The sequence below is a fragment of the Zootoca vivipara genome, chromosome 7 (genome assembly GCF_965207765.1).
Source record: "Zootoca vivipara chromosome 7, rZooViv2.hap1.1, whole genome shotgun sequence".
Classification (NCBI taxonomy): Eukaryota; Metazoa; Chordata; class Lepidosauria; order Squamata; family Lacertidae; genus Zootoca; species Zootoca vivipara.
In genome coordinates, this window is record NC_142590.1 from 50497721 (window position 1) to 50520742 (window position 23022).

Below are 23022 nucleotides of genomic sequence, written 5' to 3' on the forward strand. Positions count from 1 at the left end.
TAGCCCACAATATGTAAAATGCACAGTTGTCTGAAACTTGGCAGAAAATGAACTATATTTGCATCTGATGATGTGGGCTCAAATCCATGAAACTTCATGCCATAATAAAATGTGTTAGGATGGTATCTGGTGGTCACAGTAGACCCATTAAGATAAATATATATAACTTGGCTAACTTAAGTCCATGGATTTCAGTGGGTTTTCTCTGCAAATAAAACATTTTAAATGTGTTGTAAGTGCAATATACAGGTGTGACACTAGATGGCAGCACTGGGCTATGCAAAATTCAATTTATTTTTCAAAATGTTTTTTTAAAAAAGCATTTTCACGGCATTTTTTTTATATGTATGCAGAGTCCATATGACTGCTCTGAGTACTACTTTGCCAGATGACACCTGTGGCTTTTAAGTCTCCACAAGACTCTTGGTTGTTTTTGCAGCAACAAAAATGGCTATCCCTCTGGAAGCTTTGATTTGCATTAATTACTTTTTGAAGGGGGTGGGGAAGAGTGATTATTTTTCCTTTTTCTTTTTAAGTGTAACAAGGATCTGAATTCTATGAGCAGCACAAATGAAGACAATAGCTATTTGTGCCTGGAGACTTTGACAGCTCAAATGATTCTGCTCCGGATGCTCGCTGTCATTTGCATGTTAGCAATATTTGGTATTGTGAACTACTTCTTTTAGCAATTTCCTTAAGCTGGGTAGCAGTCTAAGCGGAGCATGTACTTGGCCTAATGATTTACTCTTCCTGTCACAATCTGCGGCTATTCGCAAGCCACAGGCAACACATAGGCAGCAAAAAGATTTCCCTGGAGGCCTGAAATTTAAACAAGGGGAAACGATGATTTTTATAGCAATTATGCAAATGCCAACAGATCTTTAAGAAACAGCAGAAAGGAAACGCAGACTTAACCAGTTTGTTACACGGCCTATGCAATTTATTTACAGTTTGACATTCCCATTTTGGGCTTCTCTCTATTCAAACATATTCTAACAGTTTTCCCATGTGACATAGGACACAGGAAGGAATTGATTATTTGGTGGTTCCATATTCACAAAGATTAACAAAGTCTGTAAACATTTTGTCAAGTTTTGTCGGCGCACACACACATGCATAGAAATGCAACTCAAAACATCTAGATGACACTTGGGTCCTAACAGGGGCAAAGGAAGGGGTGGGGGGTGGGGTGGACAGACCCAGGTGTCATCACTGAGGGGGGTGACATTCGGCACGCCACCCACCCATGACTCCCAAGCCTACCCTGAGCTGTTGGGGGAAGGGGTGGAGCTGCGCTGCCTTGCTGGTGGCCTTCCCCCTTCGTTTTGACAGCTTGGGGGAGGCTTGGGAGTCGCGGGTGGGCAGTGCACCATTGCCCCCCCGCTCCCAGGCTGCTTCCGGGGGGGGGGGACCACCCTCTACCGAGCTGGCAAAAGAAGAGAGAAGGGAGGAAGGCTGCTGACAAAGTGGTGGGGCTCCCTTCCCCCGCCCAAAAGCAGCCCTCATGGGCGTCTCTCCCCTTGAGACGCTCGTCCCGCCCCATGGCCCCGCCCCCAGGTGCACAGCATGTGCGCCGCTCTGGGTGCCGGAGCAGCTAGCTCCGCCTCTGGGCCCTAACCCTGATATCTGTGCACACATGTCTTCAAGGCCTGTCTAATTCCTCAGGTGACATCTCTCCAATATAAAAAGCCATGACATGAATTCATTTCTGACTGTTATTCCACAGATTTTGCACCCTCTCCATAACAGCCCTTCTAGCTCTTCCATCAGAGAACCTTTGAAAGCACTGCCTTATTCCAGGAGGGGCTATCTTGCCCCTGCCTGCTTCTGCTTTTTATCGCTTTACTCACTCACTCCTTTTGGCTGACACATAGATTCCTTGGAGAATACTTTCCCACAACCTCTGGTATGGAATATAAAGAATCGAGGAATTGAGCTACAGTCCATTTGTAAAGTGCCAGAGTTTGGTGGCGGCTGAGCTTGTGGAGCATGGTTGTCATCTGATTGCTTTCTTGAAAGTCCTTGGCCCATCAAACAGTGAACTAAAATGTAAAGCTGGAGGTTTTTAAGGACTTGCTAAACTATCTACACCACCCTTTTTCAGGAGCACTTCATGTGTTTGGCCTCTGTTGGCCTTGCAAGTCTAAATGGTGCTTTACGAACGAGTCCTAAAATGATTTTCAAGTAACATTTCCTTCTAGCTGAGAGATGATATGAATGGACAATGTTAAAACAAGGAAGGGCAATAACCTTCTTATGGATCGCCGGTATGATGGATTCTGTGTAATCCACAGTAGCATGTAGCATCTTCAGAGTTTTTCCTAATACTGTATGTCATCAGTTCACCCCCTGAAAACTCTGGCTGTGACATAGTTGCTGGGAGAGCCATTGCTCTGAAGTACAGGGTGTGCCTTTTACAGCCACAAGGTCTCTCGGTAGTTCAGCCATTGTCATTCTCCCACAGAGATACTCTGAAAAGTTTTTATTAGGTTTTCCAGACCGAAAATGTAGCCATGATCTGGTCCCTCATAAATGGTGTGATTAAACCTAGAGCCTTTGTTGGTTGTATGAGCAAAGTCTATCATACGGACATCCACTTTGGGGTGGCTGTTTCCCTGTCCCTGAGGGTGATTGTCTGAAGGCGTTGCTTTCTCCAGTCCCTCATAGTTTATGAGAAGCGAGCTGGAGTAGAACCGGTAAGAGTTCTGCTTTTTGATGACCGACAGAAGAGCCTTCAACTGAGACACAATGGGTTCCACAAGATCCGTTCGGAGGCGATTCCCATTATGAAGGAACTGCGAGAGGGCTTGCCTGAAGCCGTCCGGTGAGAGTTTCCGCCCATAGTACTTATCTTTGCAGAGATATTGAACAGTGTCTGCCTGGTAGACCTTGGGGGGGGGGAACAAAGGACAACACATTAGCTGTTTGAGAAGTTATTTTCAATAGGCTGTTCTTATTTTTAGGGTGTTACAGGAATCTTAATTGTTTTATCAACAAGAAGTAGGAAGTGTTTTTTTTTAACCTATAATATTTAGGAGGTATCTTTCACCTCTGTATGCTAGACAACCTTCTCAAATCAACAAATATTTCAGGTTTATTATCTCTCTCTTTTTTTTAAAGGAAAGAGTCAGGCTACAGCTGAGCTGTAAAATCAATAATGTTATTTTTTTCTAACACTACATTCTCAGTTGGTATATATTGTAGTTTCATTCCAAGCCCTATTTCCTTGTACCGTTGAAGAATGTACTCTCTGATGACACACCTCGCCTCTTCTTTTTTGAAACACTAGAATGAGCTGTTCTTACCTGCATCCCACAAATACGGGCTCCAAGGGATGCTGATGTACTCTGTTCACACTTCTTTATTTGGCGTGCTTTCTTCTCTTCTGATGCATCATCACCATGCTGTCTGGTTCCCATCTTTAAGTCCAGAATGCAAGGGCATTTATATTTGGAGACCACATTTTCAAGCAACAAAAATTCTGGACACATGAGTTAAGGAAATCAATTTTTTTCTACTTAGGTATACAACTGTAGCAAAACTTTGCAGTCCACCTGCGCTAGCTCCCTTGACCAGCTTTTTGTTTCCATCTCCACTCATTTATCCTGGGAAGGTCCTACTGCCTCTGAGCTGCCCATCATTTTCAGTCACTGCGAAAGGCCGGTGGAGGCTTTCCGGGTATAAAGGACACCAACCAATGCATAAAGGTTGATAGAAAGTTCTTATTACATGATTGGGCTTTGAGATGTGTATCAGGAGCTGGGTCTTACATGACTTCAGACAGACTTTTGTGCATGTAGACTCCCCCCCCTTTTCACTGAGTGAGATAAAGTAGAGCTGAAAGGAAAATCAGAGCAAATCCAGACTGCTTAAAACTTCCCTTTGAAACTTTTACATTTGAATGCATAGCTTTTAAATATTGTCAAAGTGGTATTAGAGGAGTGCAAAACTCAGCTTTTCATATTTTGAAACTCAGCTTCCTATACATGAAATAACAGTGAAGCTAAAAATCTATGAGATGCAAATCTCTTCCCTCCAACATTGTGAACATGACACATTGTGACAGAGAACTTCTGTTATAAGGTGGATTAGAAATAATATAAATAAACATTTATTTGCATTTTTCCGATTTATTGTTTCAGTATTTTTGAGACAAGGCTCATACAGAGCTTGGGAATGTGGGCAAAATCCAGCATATATTAGTTGTGACTAACACTGCGATACCTGCCTGCTTGTAAGTATGTCCCATTGAGTTCCATGCACTTACTCCCATGGGCGTACCTAGCGTGGGGTGGGGGGGGCAGCTGCCCCCCCAGAAGCAGGGCTGGCGCAGCCGTGGGCGACAGCAGCACTGCCGGTGGCTGCACCCTCCCTCCAGCTCCCCGTCGCGCCCTCCGGCAAGGCCAAGCGTGGCAGGGAACCAGAGAGCGTGACAGGAAGCTGGAGGACGCAGTGGGGCGGGCGGGAACGCCGAACTCACGCTCCGCTGGGCTGTGCTTCGCCTCTGCCCACCAGCCCCGCCGGCAGCGCCGCTCTCGCCCACAGCTGTGCGCTCCGCTGGGGTCCTGGCCATAGTGCACCAGGGGCAGCCCAGCGGGCCAGAGCGAGCACCCTGGCTGCGTGCTGTCAGCGGAGCCCCGGCGCCTCCGACTGCAAAAAGCTTCGCGGCGCCTAGGTGAGACCGGAGTCAGTTTCACTTGGGCTCCATAGCCCCGCCCACATTCCCACTTTGTGGCTCCTCCCCTCCCATTCCTTGGCCCCGCCCCTTGCCCCCCTAGTTTTGATCCTGGGTACGCCGCTGCTTACTCCCAAGTAAGTGTTCCAGCCCTAGTCCCACAGAAACAAATGCCAGTACTTATTATGACTAAACTTTACTAGATTGTTCCTTATGTATTTCTATTTTATCCAGTACTACTAGAGCCTAAAATTAGAACAAATTATCCACAATATATAATGTATGTTGAAACACTCATCTATTATTAAAAGTGAAAGGGATACTGGGAGTTCTGCATTGCAACCTTGGGATTATAAAAATGAAATAAAATGTAGAAAAACAGCTAGGAAAAAGATACGATGAAGTTTGTTCTCATTATACTTCGAAGACATGCGGTTTAGATGCTGTTTATGGCAGTATAGTCCCCAGGGATTATAGCTGTTCTTTTCTGGTTGGTTCCCATTGGCATCCTCCATAATTGAAGGCACGTCTCTGTGGTACTGAAGGTCTGTCTGTAATACCGCTTTCCCCTGGCAGCTACACACAATGCAAAAGGAAAAAAAAAGGGGGGGGAAAATATGATTAGCCTACTATCTAGAAGTAAAAGCCTATCACCTGACCCTGACCCTAAACATGTTTGCAGGTAACTCACAGATGGCATGTATACACAAAAATGTGTATAGTCCAAGCAACCCCTTGGAACTGCCACATGGGCAATCTTACTTTATGGAGATGGCATTCTGGTCTTACCCCCCCCCCCAAAAAAAGCAAAGCTTGTAAGCTCTCCACTTTGCCCAAAGAGCTCTCAAGTGGATTTTTTACACACTGGGAAAACCCTGCACAGAAAGAGCTCTGAAGCTCTCTGTGTTCCGTGCATTTGATTTGCGTTTGCAAGCATGTAAAGTTGAAATTGTGTAAGTTAAACATGCGTAAGTGCCAGTAACACCAGTAAAACCTGGTGCATATTTCTAAGCCTGGATGGTTGCCCAGACAGGAATGCGGCCCTCAGACAACATGGTTTTTCATTCCTGGTTTAGTTTATGATGGAAGGAGATATGGCCCCCTTACTGAAGCCAAGTGCACTAGCTTCTGTTCAACATGTGATGCTTTAAATAAGGACTTTGCCACTGAAAAGACTCATGTCCCTTGGTGAGCTGAATGCGTTTCCAATTGCTCTCAGTGCTTTTGCATCCCTTGGGATAGACTAATGTTATGTGCAGTTCCTATTTCCATGTGGAATTCCCATTTCTTGAGCTACCCTCAAGGATGAGGACAACCCAGGTGTGTTCACTGCTGGTTTGTGAAGCAGGGGCATTGCACAGGTGCATGTTTTGCTGGAGGCGGGCTCCTCACCTGTCTTTGGCGGTGTTTGTGAGTGGGCCATGGTTCCATTTGACAAACGTGTGGTCACCACTGCTGGTGTTTGCCTGGTTGAGCTTCTGCCAAATTGTCATTGAAGACTCCTTGGAGGCATTGTCCAGGGAACTGCGGTCATCCGTTTGCGGGCAGGCTATGAGGCTCAAATTGCCCATGCTGTCCTTCTTGAGGTGTACAGAAACAATACCTTTAAAGGAAAGACAAAAATGAAAAAGCGAGAGAGATAAGTTCACCTGAAGTACAGTATATCAGTGCTGGGAGGAGCAAAAAAAGTTCACAATTAAGTACTTTTAATGAGTCAGTCAGGCACAGTTCCAATTTACTTCCTCTGAGAACCTCTGCAAATATTGGTTTCCTCCAAATTACTTAGGGTAGAATTCACCTAATAAGCCCCACTTGCGCAACAGGGATTCCCCTCCCCCAATGGACCCCCCAAAATTAGCTCTGGGGAAGTCAGGGGAACCCCTAAGAATAGCATGTGAAGGGGACGGGGGGGGTTGTTCCACCTGGCAAGCTTCAATGCTTGTGCAGATGGAACATTCATCACAACGCAACGTTGGATCCCACCCTTAGTTTGTGAATTTGGTTAGTACGCCATAGATAATTTGTGAAGCCTTTATCTATGTTTGGTTAGGGCAAAAATGAAGTGACTGTGGCTTCTTGGGATGCTATCATATAATCATAGAATTGTAGAGTTGGAAGGGACCACAAAGGTCCAACAATGCAGGAATCTTTTGCCCAGTGTGGGGCTCAAACTCAGGACACCGAGATTAAGAATCTCATGCTCAACCAGCTGAGCTGTCCCAGCAGTATTGCACGAAGCACACTTCGCTTTGGAGGTCACCTGGGCCTCTAGCAACAAAGATGGATCCAGAATCACCCTCAGACTATGATCCTGCTCTTTGTGGGGAGTGTGGCTATATTGTGTGAAGAGAACCTACGATACCATTTGTAGTTGCATAGGAAGCTACAGGCAGTTCTAAGCTAGTTCTATTTAGATCTTTGACTTTCAGGAGTCAAGCATGTTCCCTGGCATGCATCAGAAAACAGTACTTGACCTCTCTGAAATGCCTTTTCCTTTCATCTCCATTCCAACACTGTACTTTATATGAAATCTATCCTATAAACTGGAGCGTGGGACAAATGGCTTAAAGTGCAGCATGTGGGGTGGGGTGGGTGGGTGAGAAGGGAGTGATGAACCCTCCCCTAACCTGAAGCTGCTTTTCCTATCTCTGTCTCTCTCAGTGGACATTACATCCAGCATTTCCACTGAGGGAAATGTCTAGGGGAGTTGTTTTAAGAGAATAAAGTAAGAGTTCAGTGTTCTCTTCCTGCACTTCAAATTGATCCCAACTCCTGCTTTACAGGAATTCAGCAGCAGTTTGATTTTAAGGCACGGCTCTCCCACCATACACAACTTTACTTCACTGTTAGTAACTGTTCCTGTGCAGAACCCGAACCTTCAAATAAGGCAATCAGATAAAATAACCAGTTCCTGAAATCAGGAAAATTACAAGAGTTCTTAAAGCTTGATTGTCGCCCCCCCACACACACACCTTGGCTGTCCTCTCATCTGTAACTGGGACTAAAGCAGTGGTAAGTGGTCTTATTATCTACCCTTTAGCCTTTCCTTTATATATGAGATCGGCTGCTTTGCATGTTCTAAAATAGCACGGGCCCTTACCCACATTGCTCAGATTTCACATGTGTGGCAATAGTTATTGCCCTAAAATAAAACACCATGGAAAACGAAAGCAAGGTCTGGCATACTTAAGTCAGTGGATCTTGTTGTTGGAATATTTTAGAGAAGGATATTCCAAGCAGGAACAAGTGTGATGGTATCGTACCAAAATAGCCCTCTTTATTGTTCATTTGTTTATTTGGGTTTTAACTTGCCATGTCCCAAAGGCTAAAAGCTCAGAATAGTCCATGGGCAGAATTCTTATCCCTGTTCTTATCCCTGATCCTTAAACCCGTGAGAGCCATTGCGGTGTAGTGGTTAGAGTGCTGGAGACCAGAGTTCAAATTCTCACTTGGCCATGAAGTTCCCTGTCCAGTCGCTGCCTCTGAACCTAAGCTGCCTCACAGGGTTGTTGCGAGGATTAAATTAGGAGGGGGTAGAACCATGTATGCCACCTGGAGCTCCTTGGAATAAAGATGGCATTTAAATGCAATAATAATAACAGTAATACTGGAAGGGCAGTAGTTCCAAATTAGTTGCCTGCTACACCTATGGTGCTGCAGCTGAGGTTGTTTGCATAGCTCCCAACTTTTGGATTTGAAAATAAGGGATCAGCAGCCTCACCTGTCCTGGGGACAGTCTACGGCATGGGTAGGCAACCTAAGGCCCGTGGGCCGGATGCGGCCCAATCGCCTTCTCAATCTGGCCCGCTGACGGTCCAGGAATCGGCGTGTTTTTACATGAGTAGAATGTGTCCTTTTATTTAAAATGCATCTCTGGGTTGTTTGTGGGGCATAGGAATTCGTTCACCCCCCCCCCCAAAAAAATATATAGTCCGGCCCACCACATGGTCTAAGGGATGGTGGACTGGCCCACGGCTGAAAAAGGTTGCTGACCCCTGGTCTACGGTATATCTAACAATCCAGGATAGCAGCGGGAAACGGCGCTGGAATAAGGGAATTTCCAGCAAAAAAGGGGAAGGTTGACAGCTGTGGCTTGGAATAAGGGAGTTTCCTGCAAAAAACGGGAGGGTTGGCAGCTCTGGGTAGTTTGTTGTTGTAAAAAGAAACAAACAGATGCTGTATCAAAGTGGTTTTTGAAACGCATGCTTGCACAATTAAAAAGCTGCCTTGCACTAACTGCAGAGTGGCAGAGTACTTTGCGGATCCCTCCCCCTCCCCCCAAAAAACTGCATCCACATTTTCTTTTTGTTTTATATAGCGCCATTCAGAAACAACATAAGCCAGAATGGCATGTCCTTTCCTCCAGGAAAAACAAAGGTGGTAAAACAAGAGAAAGAGGGAAGAACAGGAAGAGGCTCATCTAACAAGGGGTGGTTGTAGAGATCAGATAAATTCCAGACCAAATGCCTTTTCTCCCCCTCTCCGCCCCGCCCCCCGGGATAGAAGAACCTCAGGTTTGCAAGTGTGCTATACCAGAAGAATTGTGGCCTGTATGAATGGATAAACCTTCAATATCCTACATCCAAATTGGGGTTGCAAGGCAACCACCTGGAGAGCCATCCCATACTGAGAAAATCAGGCCTAAGGGATAGGATTAAGCCATGGGTTGTGACAAGGCAGCCCCAAAGAGAGAGTCCCTCCTAATCTACTGCGCCAAAGCACCCTGATATTTCAGCGAAGTTCCTTCCTGCTGACTTTGACGGGACTCATATGGCTGAAGTGCCAGCTGGGTAACCTTTTACATATTTACTCCACTCCCAATAAAGCCTGAGTGATCACAGTTGCGGCCCAGAACATCTCAAATGACAGATTGCTTTCGGGCCTGGCTTGCAGAGGAGGCAGCTTTGACCTTTGGATGAAAGGCCAACGGCAGTTGTCCCTCTTCCTTCAGGCACAGCATGGCGCTTTTCATCCCCAGCTCCGACTTCCACGTGAGCTGCTCTCAGCAGTGCCCAGAGGCTTCCAAATCTTCTGGTGGGAACTTGGGACAGAGCAGGGTTGCCAACTGATGCCCTTCTACCCTGCGGCTGTGCGTTGGCAGCCACTTTGCAGAGGTTGCTTCACATATTAGCCCCTTCCACAGCTACTGAGTGTGGGAGATTTGATGAAGCGCGAGGACCTGGTTTTCTTCTCTATTCCAAAACCTGGAGGTAGCCGACACCCCCAATTTTGTCAATATTTGATGACAGAGGAATCCAAACCCTGGCCAAGCAGTGGTGGGATATGATGGAGGAACAGAACTTCCACCTGCCTGTGGCTTCAGCAGACAGAGCTCTCTTTGCACACGCTGGCGGAGCTATTGTGGGCTGGGTGGATGGAGACCTCTGCCCCATCCAACACCCCTCTCTAGCAGGGCAGATTGAGGGTTTGGATTGCACCCTAAAAGTATTTTTGTAGGTAATCTCCTGCACCGTTAACTCCAGGAGCTGTTATCTGTCCACTGTCTTACAGGGGGGGAAATGCTCATAATAAGCACAGCATCTTCTTACTCTACTAACCTAGTTCTGCATGTATTTCACGTTCAAGATGCTTCCCTAGCCTGCCTCTGATATCCTAAGCAGCTGTTGTCTCTTGGTGATCAGCGTTAAGACTGTTGGGGCCCTCCTCTTTTTCACAGCTGCTCAAAATATAAGACCAGCACAGATATATGGATGTGCTTGAATGGCTGCTCCCATAGCAGATAGCTTCTGTGCTGCAGAGTTAAACCAAAAGAAGAGACAGAAGGACTTGAAAGAACAGTCACTGTGGGATTTTCCTGTAAAGGTCTCTTATTTTCAGCAGAATTGGCCAGTGTTGGACAATCTGAGATCAGTATGATTTCCACCTCTTGATTATGGGGTGTTGGGAATGCTGAACTAACCTGCTCTCAACATGTATAAATTCTTGGTCCTGACTCTGGCTATATACCCTAAGAGGTGGGAGGAAACACCAGATCTATTTTTGTTCATGAATCAATCAGTGTTTTTTGTGTGTGTTTGCCAAACAAGGAGGAGGGAATAGACACAGAACGGCTGCATAGCCTAACACTTATTTTGTCCAAGACCAAGAAGTCTTAAACATAACCTAAAACTCATGCACTGGAACAGAATCAGAAATTTTGGAAGGGATCTGAAGGACCATGCAGTCCAACTTGAGGCAAAGCATCCTATTCTGTTGGCATCTGTAATGAATGCCAGCTCAATTGTTCTTGAAAACCTGTGAAGGAGAGGTTCTGTATCCTACCTATACTTGTTAAACTTTGTTCCCAATGATCAATAAGCTAGTGGCAAAAGTTACAGGTAGGTAGCCGTGTTGGTCTGAGTCGAAGCAAAATAAAAAAATTCCTTCAGACCAAATTCCTTAAAGACCAACTAAGTTTATATTTTGGTATGAGCTTTCGTGTGCATGCACACTTCTTCAGATACACTAGAAACAGAAGTGTCAGACCCTATATATATATACAGAGGGTGGTGGGGGTGGGTGGGAATGGGTGATGGGCTGATGGGAGTGGTAAACCTGTAGATGGCTGTTAATGGCTGCTGATGGCTGCAATTAGTCCTGGGCTGAGGTGCTAAAGAAAGCTTGATCATGCATAATGAGATAAGAATCCGATGTCTCTATTCATCCCAGGTGCTTCCATGGTTTTAAGCTTGGTAATGATTTCCAATTCAGCAACTTCCCTTTCCAGTCTGTTCCTGAAATTTCTCTGTAATAAAACAGCTGCTTTGAGATCTTGTATAGAATGTCCTGGGAGATTGAAGTGTTCTCCTACTGGTTTTTCAGTCTTATGGTTCCTGATGTCAGATTTATGTCCATTTATCCTTTGGCGTAGGGTTTGGCCTGTTTGTCCAATATAGAGAGCTGAAGGGCACCGTTGGCATTTGCTGCCACATACACCCGGACAACATCATTACTGGCCCCAACAACATCCAACATACCATCTCAGGACTATTTAATTGCTCATCTTCTAACATTGTGTATGCCATCAAATGCCAACGGTGACCCTTCATAGGTTAAAGCAGCAGTGAGGGAGCCACTTCCCTATAGTTTATTTGCATGCCTCAACAGTTACATTTGGAGGTTTGGGACCAATTGGTTGGGACCCACACTTTTTGCAAATACAACCTATTTCTCTTGACCTGATGCAATTGGTGTATACTAATTGGAATTGCCAACCAGTATTTTTTATGGCAAAGCCATAGCTGCCAAGTTATCCCTTTTTTTAAGGGATTTTCCCTTATGCTGAATAGGCTTCCTCGTGAGAAAAGGGAAAACTTGGCAGCTATGGGCAAAGCTCAGTGGAAGAATGGGCTAGTGGATTAATTGTCACATATTCCCAGAGAAGGGGAGGGGAGGCGTGTTAATCTGTTGCAACAAAACTAGCCAAGAGATTCATGGCACCTCATTTCACTGGTATGTGCAACATATGATCAAAAAACCCAGCAGCACATGCAACTCGGTTTCAGTGCATGAGCTTCTGCAATGGGCTTTGCTACAGTTTAGATTAGAAATGTATCACCGAAGGGGCAAAAGCTGTTACCAGATTTCTACGTCCTGAAGGCTTGGTTTAGCCTTCGTTTTGGTACCCCTGATGATTCAGTTGGGGTATGTGCATAGCAAATTAGTCAGGCAGAGAGTATTTATAGAAGGTATCAGCATGCTAGAAGCATCTCAGCAATTCTCAGAAGCTGTTTTGCTATGTAGCTCCCTAGCTCCGTTCTTGTGTGTATATTTTTAAATTAATAGGCACATTTATTTACTGCCATGTGCAATATGAATCTGGGCAGAACCTGGCCTGAAAAACAAATCTGTAATTTCACAGTAGTTCTCAGCAGGCGGCTTTGGGGAAGGGAAGTGTTCGTGAAAGAGAGAGAGAGAGAGAAGCAAACTTGTCTCAAGGTCATTTTTCCTGTTGGAAATGCATAAAAGGAGCTGTCGTCTCTGTAAACAGGCACTGCAATTCTATGCATGTTTACTCTGAAGTAAGTCCCACTGAACTCCTAAGTACATATGGTTGCAGCCTAGATTGTAGCGATAGCCAAGCAAAGTTTTGCAAAATGGCATTATTACGCAATGGTCCCTAGGCCTCTGTGAAGCCTTCAGGGTGTATAAAAATAGACCCAAGGTCCAACCACACTGGTGAATCCAAGCCAGAGAGTGCACAGGTATTCCTTTTAGGCTACCATTTTGCCTAATGGAAAAGAGCAGAGCCAGCCAAAGATATTTCGCTATCTGAGGCTGAACAGCTAATGGCACCCCCTCCCTCCACGTTAAGGTAAATAATAATGAAGGCTGGCCAAGTGTTTTTGGCAGCTGAGGCAGGGAATCCTAAAAGTGCCTCTCCTTGGGAGTAAAATATACAATTAAAACTTTAAAAATTGCTGCACATTATCTTGTATTAATTTTAGAATTATCAGTACCTTACCTTGTTTTATACCATTTAAAAATAATTATTTTATATTTCTCATTGTTGTTGTTTTTTTTAAAAAAATATTGACATTCTTTTAATCTACATATTTAATATTATACTTAACAAATTTTATTGTGTTTTATGTGGTTTTTTCCCCTTTTTATCTTCTCTACTGGTCACTGACCCAAAATATTTATATCTGAAGCATCTAACTGATGGCAGACCTACTCATGAGTAAACAATCCTGCCTGCCATTTCAAGCAGCAGGCTGGGTGCAACCCATCCTGGGAGCAGACTTGCGCCATGAAAATCCCTCTACCTTCCCCAACTCCAGAGATGGGGAATGTCAGCGTGCAAACAGCAGCACAAGAATACCCAAGAATAAGGTACAAACTAAAGAAAGGGACATGAGACAAGAAAAAAAATCTGCAGAGGGGTCTCGATCCTCAGACAAGGTTCACGGCTTTGTCACTGGAATTGTGGAGGTGTAAAATTGTTTTTAAAGTAAAGAGATACATCCTGAGGCTGTTTCTCAAATGGCCATTGAGAGGGAGCATTAGTTGCCTTTACTGGGTCATATATAGGGAACACCTCGCATATGCAAGACAAAATATTGGCAAGTGGCTGAGCTAAAAGAGAAGCCTTAAAATGCAGGTGTTCAAACCACTATATGTTATGCTGCCATGGAAATCTGCCAGCCCAGGGCATGAGGGAAATGCTTTTTATCTTGCCCCAGAGAGAGGGAGAGAGGTGGAGGCATAAGGTTTTGGCTGGGGCAGCATTGTCTTCTGTTGTTTTACTTACAGTCACCAGGGGGAAGTTAATTAACAACAGTGGAGGAAGTGTGTGAGCTGAACTGCTTTTAACACACTTTAGAAAAAATAATGGGAGTGAGCGAAATAATAACTTTTTGGTTAAGGCAGGCAGCAAAGTGTTTGATAGAAGAATATCAGTTTAAGAGCCTCTTATCCCATGCTTACATATTGATATTTCACTTCCCTGATCCTATTTTGAAAATGTACGTATTGATTACAAGCTCTTTTAGATCTTTAAGGCTCTCTCTTCTTTCACAGATGTTTCATTCGAAACACATTTTATCGTGGGTCTGTGTAGATTAGAGTAACAAAATTCTGCTTTTAGATTTTAAGAAGCATGCTTCTAGATGCCTAATTTGTTTCTTTTAATCTCTTAACTATGTATATGCCTATCTATGATTTCCCAAGTACTTATAGGCCTTCCAATAGCCGGTTCTCAGGGCAGCTTGTAATAGAATTAAAAACAAGCTAAAATTTCATACATTTGAATAAAATGTGGGACCGGTAATAGGGACTCAGAAACTAGCTGATTAAAAATCCCAGGAAAAGGTCTTTGCTTGGCACCAAAAATTCAGTTCGGTTCAACTCATCCAGTTTATGAATTGCTTCACACAGGAAAAGTCCCAAAGCAATTTACAACAACAACACTATAAAATCCTTTAAAGCAAAACAAACACACTAAACATGTTCATCCACAGAAAACGAAGAACATAAAATCAGCCATGAAGCCCATGTGAGGATGAATACCCAAAACCAGGCCACAGCCAAAAATCAGAAAAGATACTGTGTTATTCCAAGGCTGGCATTTCACAGCTAGGGTACCACCATTGAAAAAGCACTTTCCTCACTCAGCAGGGGCATCTGGAGAAGTCCCTTCAAAGAGAATTTTAAGGGTAGCTTTATGTGGTGATGGACAGTTCTTCAGGTACCCTGGTCCCAAACTGTGTAGTAGGTCTTTCAAAGGTCAACACTGCCATTTTGAATTGGTCTCAGAAACAGATTGGGAGCTAGTGAGGACAGGGAAGCACGGGTGTGATAGGCTCATATACACCTTTTCCTGTATGCATGGGCGTAGCCAGGATTTATGTTAGGGGGGCAGGCTTCATCTTAGAGGGGGCAGAACCTCAGTTAAGTACTGGCTATGCCCATGCATGTATATATTTGATGTCCTCTTCAGAAGCCCAGTTCTGAGCACCCCCACCCAGTGAAGTGAGGGAGAGGGTCTTTTTAGGGATGAACCCCCTAGCTATGGAATTGCCTCCCCTGAGAGGTTTGCCTGGTACCTTTCTAATAGTCTTTTTAGCATAACTTTTCCTTCTCCCAGGCTTAAAAAGAAGTCAGAACTTCCTCCACCTGGCACTTTAGAGCAAGCTTTACTGTTGGTGAGCTGAGAGATGGCGGAATTTGCCTTCTGGAGCATGTGCTACCTCTCTGGGAGAGAGGAGATGATGTCAGCTCTAGACACATGATCCCCAGTGCCAGTTAGATTCAGACAAGATGCCTGGTGTCATGTATCTTGGCTCACCTTACAATGTGACTTAGGAGAGCAGGAAATGGGCAAAGATCAAGGCTGAGTGTTAATGTTGTTTAGGCTGATGATGATTCCATCTGCCTGCCCTGCCCCCATGACTTTGCTTTGCTTTCTAAGACCTTGGATTTCACATCTAAACAAGCACAGCCTTCCAGCAAGTTGCTAATGGAGGGGGGTGAGATCCCACATTCACCTTTCGTTCGTAATAAATAGCATGTATATAGCAATTAATGGAGTATTTTAAAGCTTTACATCACATACGTAGGGTTGTATCCAATGCTAGTCCAACTCAGAGCAGACCTTAGTTGGATACAATCCAGTATTATCAGTAATCCTGACAACAACCCCATGCTGCAAGCTGGGAGGAGGAGTAGCTGAAGCTGAAGGTGGTTGACCTGCCTAAGACCACCTAGTGAGTTAATAGAAGAGGCATCATTTGGCCTTCCCAGGTCATGCTCTTCTTAGTCACAGAAGTGCACCAGCTTATTTGACTACAGCAACATGAAAATATTAACCTTATGCAAGAAGACTTCACTGATGGGGGGGGGGGTGTTCCTGCCAAGAAGAGAGACTGTCAAACAAGCAACTGTTTCTCTCTAATCCAATTCAAGGTGGCAGCCTAGCTCTGTAGGGGAACCCTTGGGGTCTCATTAAAGAAAAAGATCAAATTATTGCTGAGCAAGGGGATGGAAGTGCTTCTGGAAATCTCAGTGTGCTTGATGAAAGGTCTGTGCCAGATCACAAAGAAATGGCAATGTAACAGTGTAACTGCATAAGAACACTACAGTGGTGCCTTGGTTTGCAAACTTAATCTGTTCCAGAAGTCCGTTCTTAAACCGAAACCATTCTTAAACCAAGGCGCGCGTTCCCTCCACCAGTGCCCTTCCACCATTCGGATTCTGTTCTTAGACCGAGGTAAAGTTTTCAAACTGGGACACCATTTCCATCTGGGATTGCAATCCTGACAACAACCTTTTTTGGGGCTTGCAGATGTTTGTTCACACAAAGGCACAGCTAGCATGAAAGTAATATGGGTTGTAGCCTGACCTGATAAAACAGCAATGGGAAAACCGTGTCTCTCCAAATGCTGCTGGACTACAACTCCCATCATCCTTGACCATTGCTCAGAGGGCTACAAATTCCCATCCCTGCTGTACAAAAAGTTGGCAACATTTTATAAGGGTGAAGTCACTGCTTCTTGCTTTCACCTTCACAGCTTAATCATGGTTTTGTTTTCAAATCAGATGGAAGCTGGTTTGAGAGAAAGTGCACCAATCAGCAGTACTTCTCAATAAACTACAGGATATAGTTGGATGGTGGCTAATGTCACACATACATGGCTTCAAACACCAGCAGCGGGAGCCCATTGGAGTCATAGTAAACAGTAATGCGTACACAACCTTAGCAAGACGAATGTTAGATCTAGCCCCATGTTTTCACTCGTGTATCAAATTTCATTTTCCTTCACAAGCAGCAAACAACAAGTGGCCTACATATTTTGGCTACTTTTCAGCAGCAAATAATTTCTCCACGGCACAGGAGAAAGCAATCGTGTAATTGTAGACTGCAGAAAGCAATCGTGTAATTGTAGACTGAGCAGTTTCTAGTTCTGCTTGCACAATGTCTTCAGCTACACGCTGTGACTGTGAGATTGACGCAGGCACAGCACTGAACCCCACAGTGGAGTACTGAGCACTGACGATCCTGTGACCCTGATCAGACGGCAATAAAAATTATTAGTGGTCTGATCTGCATGGGGAAGAAGGGGATGGCATGCCTCCCTCACCAAAATGCATTATTGGCAAAGCCAATCAGCTTTGGTAACTGATGATGAGGAACAACAGATGGGAACCATGCAATAAACACCAATCACTGAATGCAAACCCTCTTTCTTGCGTTAACGTTGAATCTTGCGGCCCGATCTCATTTATGTTGACTCAACATGCAAAGGGACCTACTTTCCAGTAGACGCTGGGGTCTTGGAGCCTACCTTTGTACTGAGGTGTGAATCGTTTCATCGCAGCAGGGAGAGTTTCGTAGAACCACTGCTCCTGGGAGACGAGGGGTTTGCAGACGGTGTAGTCATCATACTTCATCATGCTCATGTGGCCTCCAACCTGGTGGATAAATGGCTCCAGCACAGTCCATCTTCTAGAATCCCCAAGGTCCAGATTATTCTGCACCACCATGGTGCAGCAGAGGCACTGGAACACCTCTCTCTCTCTGTCTCTACCCGACTCTCTTAGATGCTAAGCCACGACTGGAGAAACAACCCAACTTTCGTTCTCTCTAGCTGGGAATAGAAGATGGCTTGAGGCTCTTCACGCCAGCAAGTGAGCTCAAGTTCTAAAGTGCCTGTGCCTTCCGGCTGCTGAGTAATCCTCTGAGAACGTTCCTGTAACCTAAAGCAGAAATTCAGCAGGTCAGAAAACAGGAACAAATTGCTTCCTCGCTCCCAATTCTCCACTGTCCAGTGCAATTCTCATAAAGGTCAGGCATCTATTGCAATAGTCCCTACACTTTACAAGCATTGCATGTACTGGTTTCTGGGCTAAGAGAAGGCTATATAGCCAGAAAATGAATGCATATTCCACCTAACACACTTTTAGAGACATAGTTACAGGCTGCATTCCAAGGCCTGAGGTATGTATCCAAGGTGGACCCAATTTAGATTGCATGGATAAGGTTGGCAGAGCAGAAAGGTAAGGAAACATGACCTAGGAGAGGTATCAGGTTAATATGGCTCCCCTGAAAGCAGCTAGATCAGGGCATTCCTACTGCCAGCTAACATAAAGTTATTAATAAGCACCTTCTCTCTCCTTATGGAGACTCCTGGTTGGGAGAACAATCTCCATTTGCTTACCGGGGAGCTGCTAATGAGCTTTTCTACTTTGTCTCTGGGACCCCAGGATCAGGACGTTCCCTGTCAATAAAGTGATGCATTGGGGAACCCACACAGGACATTCCTCACCCATTAACATCTTGGCGTCAGCAAAAGTGGTTTTCGCCTTTCCCTCAGGGAATCACTTCACTTCACCTCCCTGCACCCCCATCTTCCCGAAAGAAACCTCAGATCAGGATGTTCCACATCTGCTAACACTAGGGCACAGGGAAAGGTTTCCTTTTCCCCTTTTCCTTGTAAAGTCACAGGACAGTACTTTTCTTTATTTTTAACCTCCTCCTGCAAGGACAATATATTTATATATGCCCTGATGTGACTTCGTGAGGCAAGGGGGAAAGGAAAATGGTTGCTGATGTCATTTTATTGACTGGGGTGGTGTGTCCTGATCTGAGATTTTTTTATAGAGAAACCGAGGAGGGCACACATACGGTACAGAGAGAGAGGTGGACTGTCTGTCTTCCTTTGCTCTCCTCAAGGCACCCTCCCAAGATACAGCATTCACCCCTGACCACAAGGAAGGCCCACCCCATGACCAGCAGCAGTGACTAGACTAGAGGATGTTCTTGGCTGTTCTTCCATGAGATTCCTCGCCAACTTATTCTATGCAAGCTCCATGCAACAGGTGAAGGTGGAGCTGGTGCCACAAGAGGCACTGAACCCGCTATCCTTGTTGTCCATTGAGCCACTGTCAAAGGCGCAAGAGCCCGGCTGGGTCAACTAGTTGGCAACCCACCCATGTATCTTTTCCATTCGAGATCTGGCTCACGTTGGGTGCTGCTCAGCAGATGCTTTGACTTTGTCTCATGTGTTGTTTCAACATTGTTAGGGAGTGTCTCCCTAACATGCCCTGAAGGAGCGTCTCCACCCCCATCGTTCTGCCCGGACACTGAGGTCCAGTGCCGAGGGCCTTCTGGCGGTTCCCTTGCTGCGAGAAGCCAAGTTACAGGGAACCAGGCAGAGGGCCTTCTCGGTAGTGGCACCCGCCCTGTGGAACACCCTCCCACCAGATGCCAAAAAGAAAAATAACTACCAGACTTTTAGAGGGCATCTGAAGGCAGCCCTGTTTAGGGAAGCTTTTAATCTTTAAGAAATTAGTGTATTTTAATATTTCTGTTGGAAGCCGCCCAGAGTGGCTGGGGAAACCCAGCCAGATGGGCGGGGTATAAATAATAAATTATATTATTATTATTATTATTATTATTATTTATCAGAATCCTGTACTGACAACCAATATGATTTGGCTACAGCTGGCCTTAGGGTGGGTCTTGGAGTGGTGCAGGCAAGGAGCTTGCTGGATTCAGGGCTAGTGGCACCTCCACTGTCCACTGACACAGGTAGAGGTTCTTTGGGCATTGTTCCACCAGCACCAAAAACTGGTGTATAGGAATGCTTTGCTCATGTCATAAAACATCCTCCCACTTTGGGAACAATTTTGATTCCCTCCCCTCCGATTTAATATTTACCTGCTTCTTGAAAACATTAACTACCCTACACATATCTATATGTATAGATCCATCAGATGTTATAAAGTGTTCTGTTTTAAAGTCAAGAAAGAAGCAAATGTGTCACCCAAACAGTAATGGAAAATACTGTATATATGTATACTAACTTTAACCAGTAGAGGGCAAGAATGTACGCAAGTGGTTCTGTACAATCTGCCTTAAATCTGCTTCACCCATTGTGTAATTCAGCCTCTCATTGCAGCCTGAGACAGACACGTCTCTCTGTTGCTTTATTGAAAAATTGCCCTAGTATCTGATCGAAAGCCCCCTGCAGATATTGGGGAAAGATTTGGTTGACTTCAGCAAGCTCATTGCTTATTTCCATACAGACAGTTCATGCACAAAGCCAGGATGTGTAGCATTAGTCCTCAGTGTATTTCTAAATCTACTTTGGCTCCTTTTCCTTCATCTGAAAGAATAACTGTCTTGGGTGACAGAGTGCTGAAAATGAAAAGCTTCATTCTCTGTGAGGAGTCAAGTTCCAGCACCAAGGCCATAAATCCTTGTGTGCACAGACTCTGAGCCCTTTTAATCTTGTATTTCCTTTCCTGAAAGAATATGATGTTCATAAAGTTTATGTCTGGTCCCAGCATCCCTCATGTACAAGAAGCAAAGATACAGTTTGCTTCACTGAAGGATTTATATGGTTGCACTGCAAAGCTGGAGGATTGGAGACAGCAAGGATGGGAGAGGCATTAGCCAGGATTGATATGCTGCTAAAATGCTGCATCTCTTTGCCTGTGATTGCTTGGGCATTTGGGATAATGGAGGAACTGCTGTTGCTTTGGCGGGTGGTTTGTGTACCTTTAGTAAATTTTCTGTAGCTGTCCCTCGGTCTCCCCCCGACATAAGATATATCTGAGTAAGTGCCAATATTTTGGGGTGTGTGGTTATAAAAGCTTCCCCCCACATCCTGCACCATAGTTGGCAGACACTTCTAGCTACCTTCATAAAAATGCCTCTGGCTTTCAGCTTTTTTCATTTCAGTATGGATCTAGGCCAGTTCGGCACTAAGTTCTGTGATCACCCTTTGCTAATTTAGGAAAAGGAAGGGTATTTTGCAAATATGCATATGGTACAGAACTACGAATAGGAATCTCCCTTGCCCTAACCTGGAATGAACTCAGTATGGCCTGGAATGAACTCAAAAGGTACTGTGAAGCCGCTCTCCAATTGCAAGGCTTTTCTGTGCCTTAGTCTTAATTGTCTTTAATATAAGGTTACCAGATTCTTTTTCAATGAATCCGGGGCCACTTGTCAATTTCAGTAGGAATGACAGGCTTTTGTCAGGGGACTGATTTGTAAATCTGGGGACTGTCCCCGGGAACCGGGGATGTCTGGTAACTTTACTTTAATAATGCTTGCAATCAGACCAAATTGTGATCTGAATTTGGTGGCAGCACCAGGGTGGGGAAATCACTTTTGAGTAGGGGCATAGAAAAGGCAAGAAGTTTGTCCCCAGTGACAGATTTCTGAATGAGAAAAATATATTTCACTTCAACACTCTGGTGTTAACACATTTTCCTCTGTAGTCAATCATATTGATTTTGAAGATGCCAACTTTCAAGTAAACATGCTTACAATTGCAGCTTTAATTCCCAGTGTATAATTAGTATGTGAAAAGTGACTTTCCTTCAAGTACGGGTCCGTGGAGAACAAGTAGCGGAGATTAAGTTACTTGTCCGATGTGTGGATGTGTGCTTCCCTTCTTCCCCCCCCTCCTCCTCCTCCACCATCAGCTGGGTCTGAAATATTCTGCTATGAACCAGAGGCTACAACATGGGTTTATTGACAGTCAACACAGATTTATTAGGCTAGCAGATAGCAACCTCTCCTGTTATACTGCAAAACAAATTTGATCTCAAAGGCAGTGATTTTTTTAACCGGAGAGTAGCGGATTGGTCAAAACGTTCCATCACCAAGAGAGTTTTTTTAATGGAATGAACTGGTCACATCATAACAAATACTCCCTCTTCACCGCCACAGCAACATTAAGGTTAAGATTTGAGGAACATACCCCTCAACCTAAGAGTTTAGTGTTTCAGCCAAAGACTGCTGTCATACAATCTACCCAGCTGTGTAAGCAGATCTCATGGCCTTGGGCTTCGATCTCAAAGACCTGCTATTTAGAGACCCTTCTATAATTTTCAATGGAAATAATACCCTTTTTGTGCATGTTGTAATATATTTATAGAAGACAAGGTCTAATATTCTAAATTCTGTGCACTTAAGATTGAAATACACCTGCAAGTCAGCAAATATTTGGCAGCCTTTTCCCCACTCAGGAGCAATATGGGGATGTTGTAGAAACACTTACGCAGTGGGAATTAGAGAAGAATATTCAGAACGCCCTAAATTCTCTCTAACATGAACAGCAACGCAGTGAACTTTTGCAGAACTGAACCTAGTAGGTTTCACTTATTCAACCCCTTGATTCATATTCCATCCTCATTGTCCAAGTCTGCCCCTGTCTGATCCAAATGAAGGAGGTATACCCAAGTTTAAAGATGAACCCCAACAGTCTATAATTTCAGAGCAAAATCAGAACTTTCCCTCTAGAGCTAAAAGAAGACCTTGGTGGATGCACAAAATAGTTACTCACCCAGCTGTCCGTTTGATAATCACCAGTATATGCAAAGGTTGTGGTGGTTCACAACTATCCCAGATTCATCCGAGATGTTGATCCGTTTGGTTTGCTTGCTCTAATGCAGCCTTGCTTGGAAGTCCAGCCTCAGTATGTGAGTTGGGCTGTAAGGGAAGGGAGCGAATTGGAACACAAGGTGTCACCTGATCTTCTTGGAAATTGTTGACAAGCATCTGTTATGTGCAGCCGACAGCTGACGCAACTGGGCTTGGAGGGAGTTAAATGGAGACAACGAGAAGGAAGAAAAACACTTGTGACATTGATGGGGAAAAACCTGTGACTGTGGGCTGCTTTAAATATTTCCTACAAAGGACACTGCTCTGTCTAAGTCACTGCTACTCAAAGTGGTCGTCCATGGACTGGTGGCAGTTTCTGAGCTGGTCCATGGCAACTCCACCACGGGTGGGACACTTCAGGGACCACTTCAGGTACTTGTCCCTGGCACATTTGGGGGGGCATTGCCAGTCCACCACATCAGACAGCTTGAGAAGCACTGATCTTGGT

The 23022-nt window shown here is 44.7% G+C and overlaps 1 protein-coding gene across 2 annotated transcripts; it reads right to left on the reverse strand.

Moving 5' to 3' along the window:
* Positions 1–533: 533 nt before the first annotated feature.
* Positions 534–22732, reverse strand: IP6K3 (inositol hexakisphosphate kinase 3). Of its 2 annotated transcripts, XM_088674188.1 has the most exons (7): positions 22477–22608; positions 17461–17872; positions 10234–10427; positions 6068–6278; positions 5073–5251; positions 3306–3481; positions 540–2888 (listed from the first exon to the last, which is right to left on the reverse strand). In XM_088674188.1, exons 4-7 carry the CDS (start codon positions 6244–6246, stop codon positions 2451–2453), a joined length of 972 nt encoding a protein of 323 aa, XP_088530314.1. In that variant the 5' UTR covers positions 6247–6278; positions 10234–10427; positions 17461–17872; positions 22477–22608; the 3' UTR covers positions 540–2450. The 2 variants fall into 2 exon arrangements, with proteins under 2 accessions (XP_034977598.3, XP_088530314.1); XM_035121707.3 differs by lacking the exon at positions 10234–10427 and having other exon boundaries at positions 534–2888; positions 22477–22732.
* Between the last annotated feature and the right edge of the window lie 290 nt (positions 22733–23022).

Bases quoted from the DNA above. Each gene is read 5' to 3' on its own strand.
- IP6K3 (XM_035121707.3), bottom strand. From the start codon at position 17,659: ATGGTGGTGCAGAATAATCTGGACCTTGGGGATTCTAGAAGATGGACT. The intron at 6,279-17,460 runs GTAGGCTCCAAG...TTTCCTTTAAAG, and splicing joins ATTCACACCTCAGTACAAAG to GTATTGTTTCTGTACACCTC. The intron at 5,252-6,067 runs GTGAGGAGCCCG...CATTGTGTGTAG, and splicing joins ACAAACACCGCCAAAGACAG to CTGCCAGGGGAAAGCGGTAT.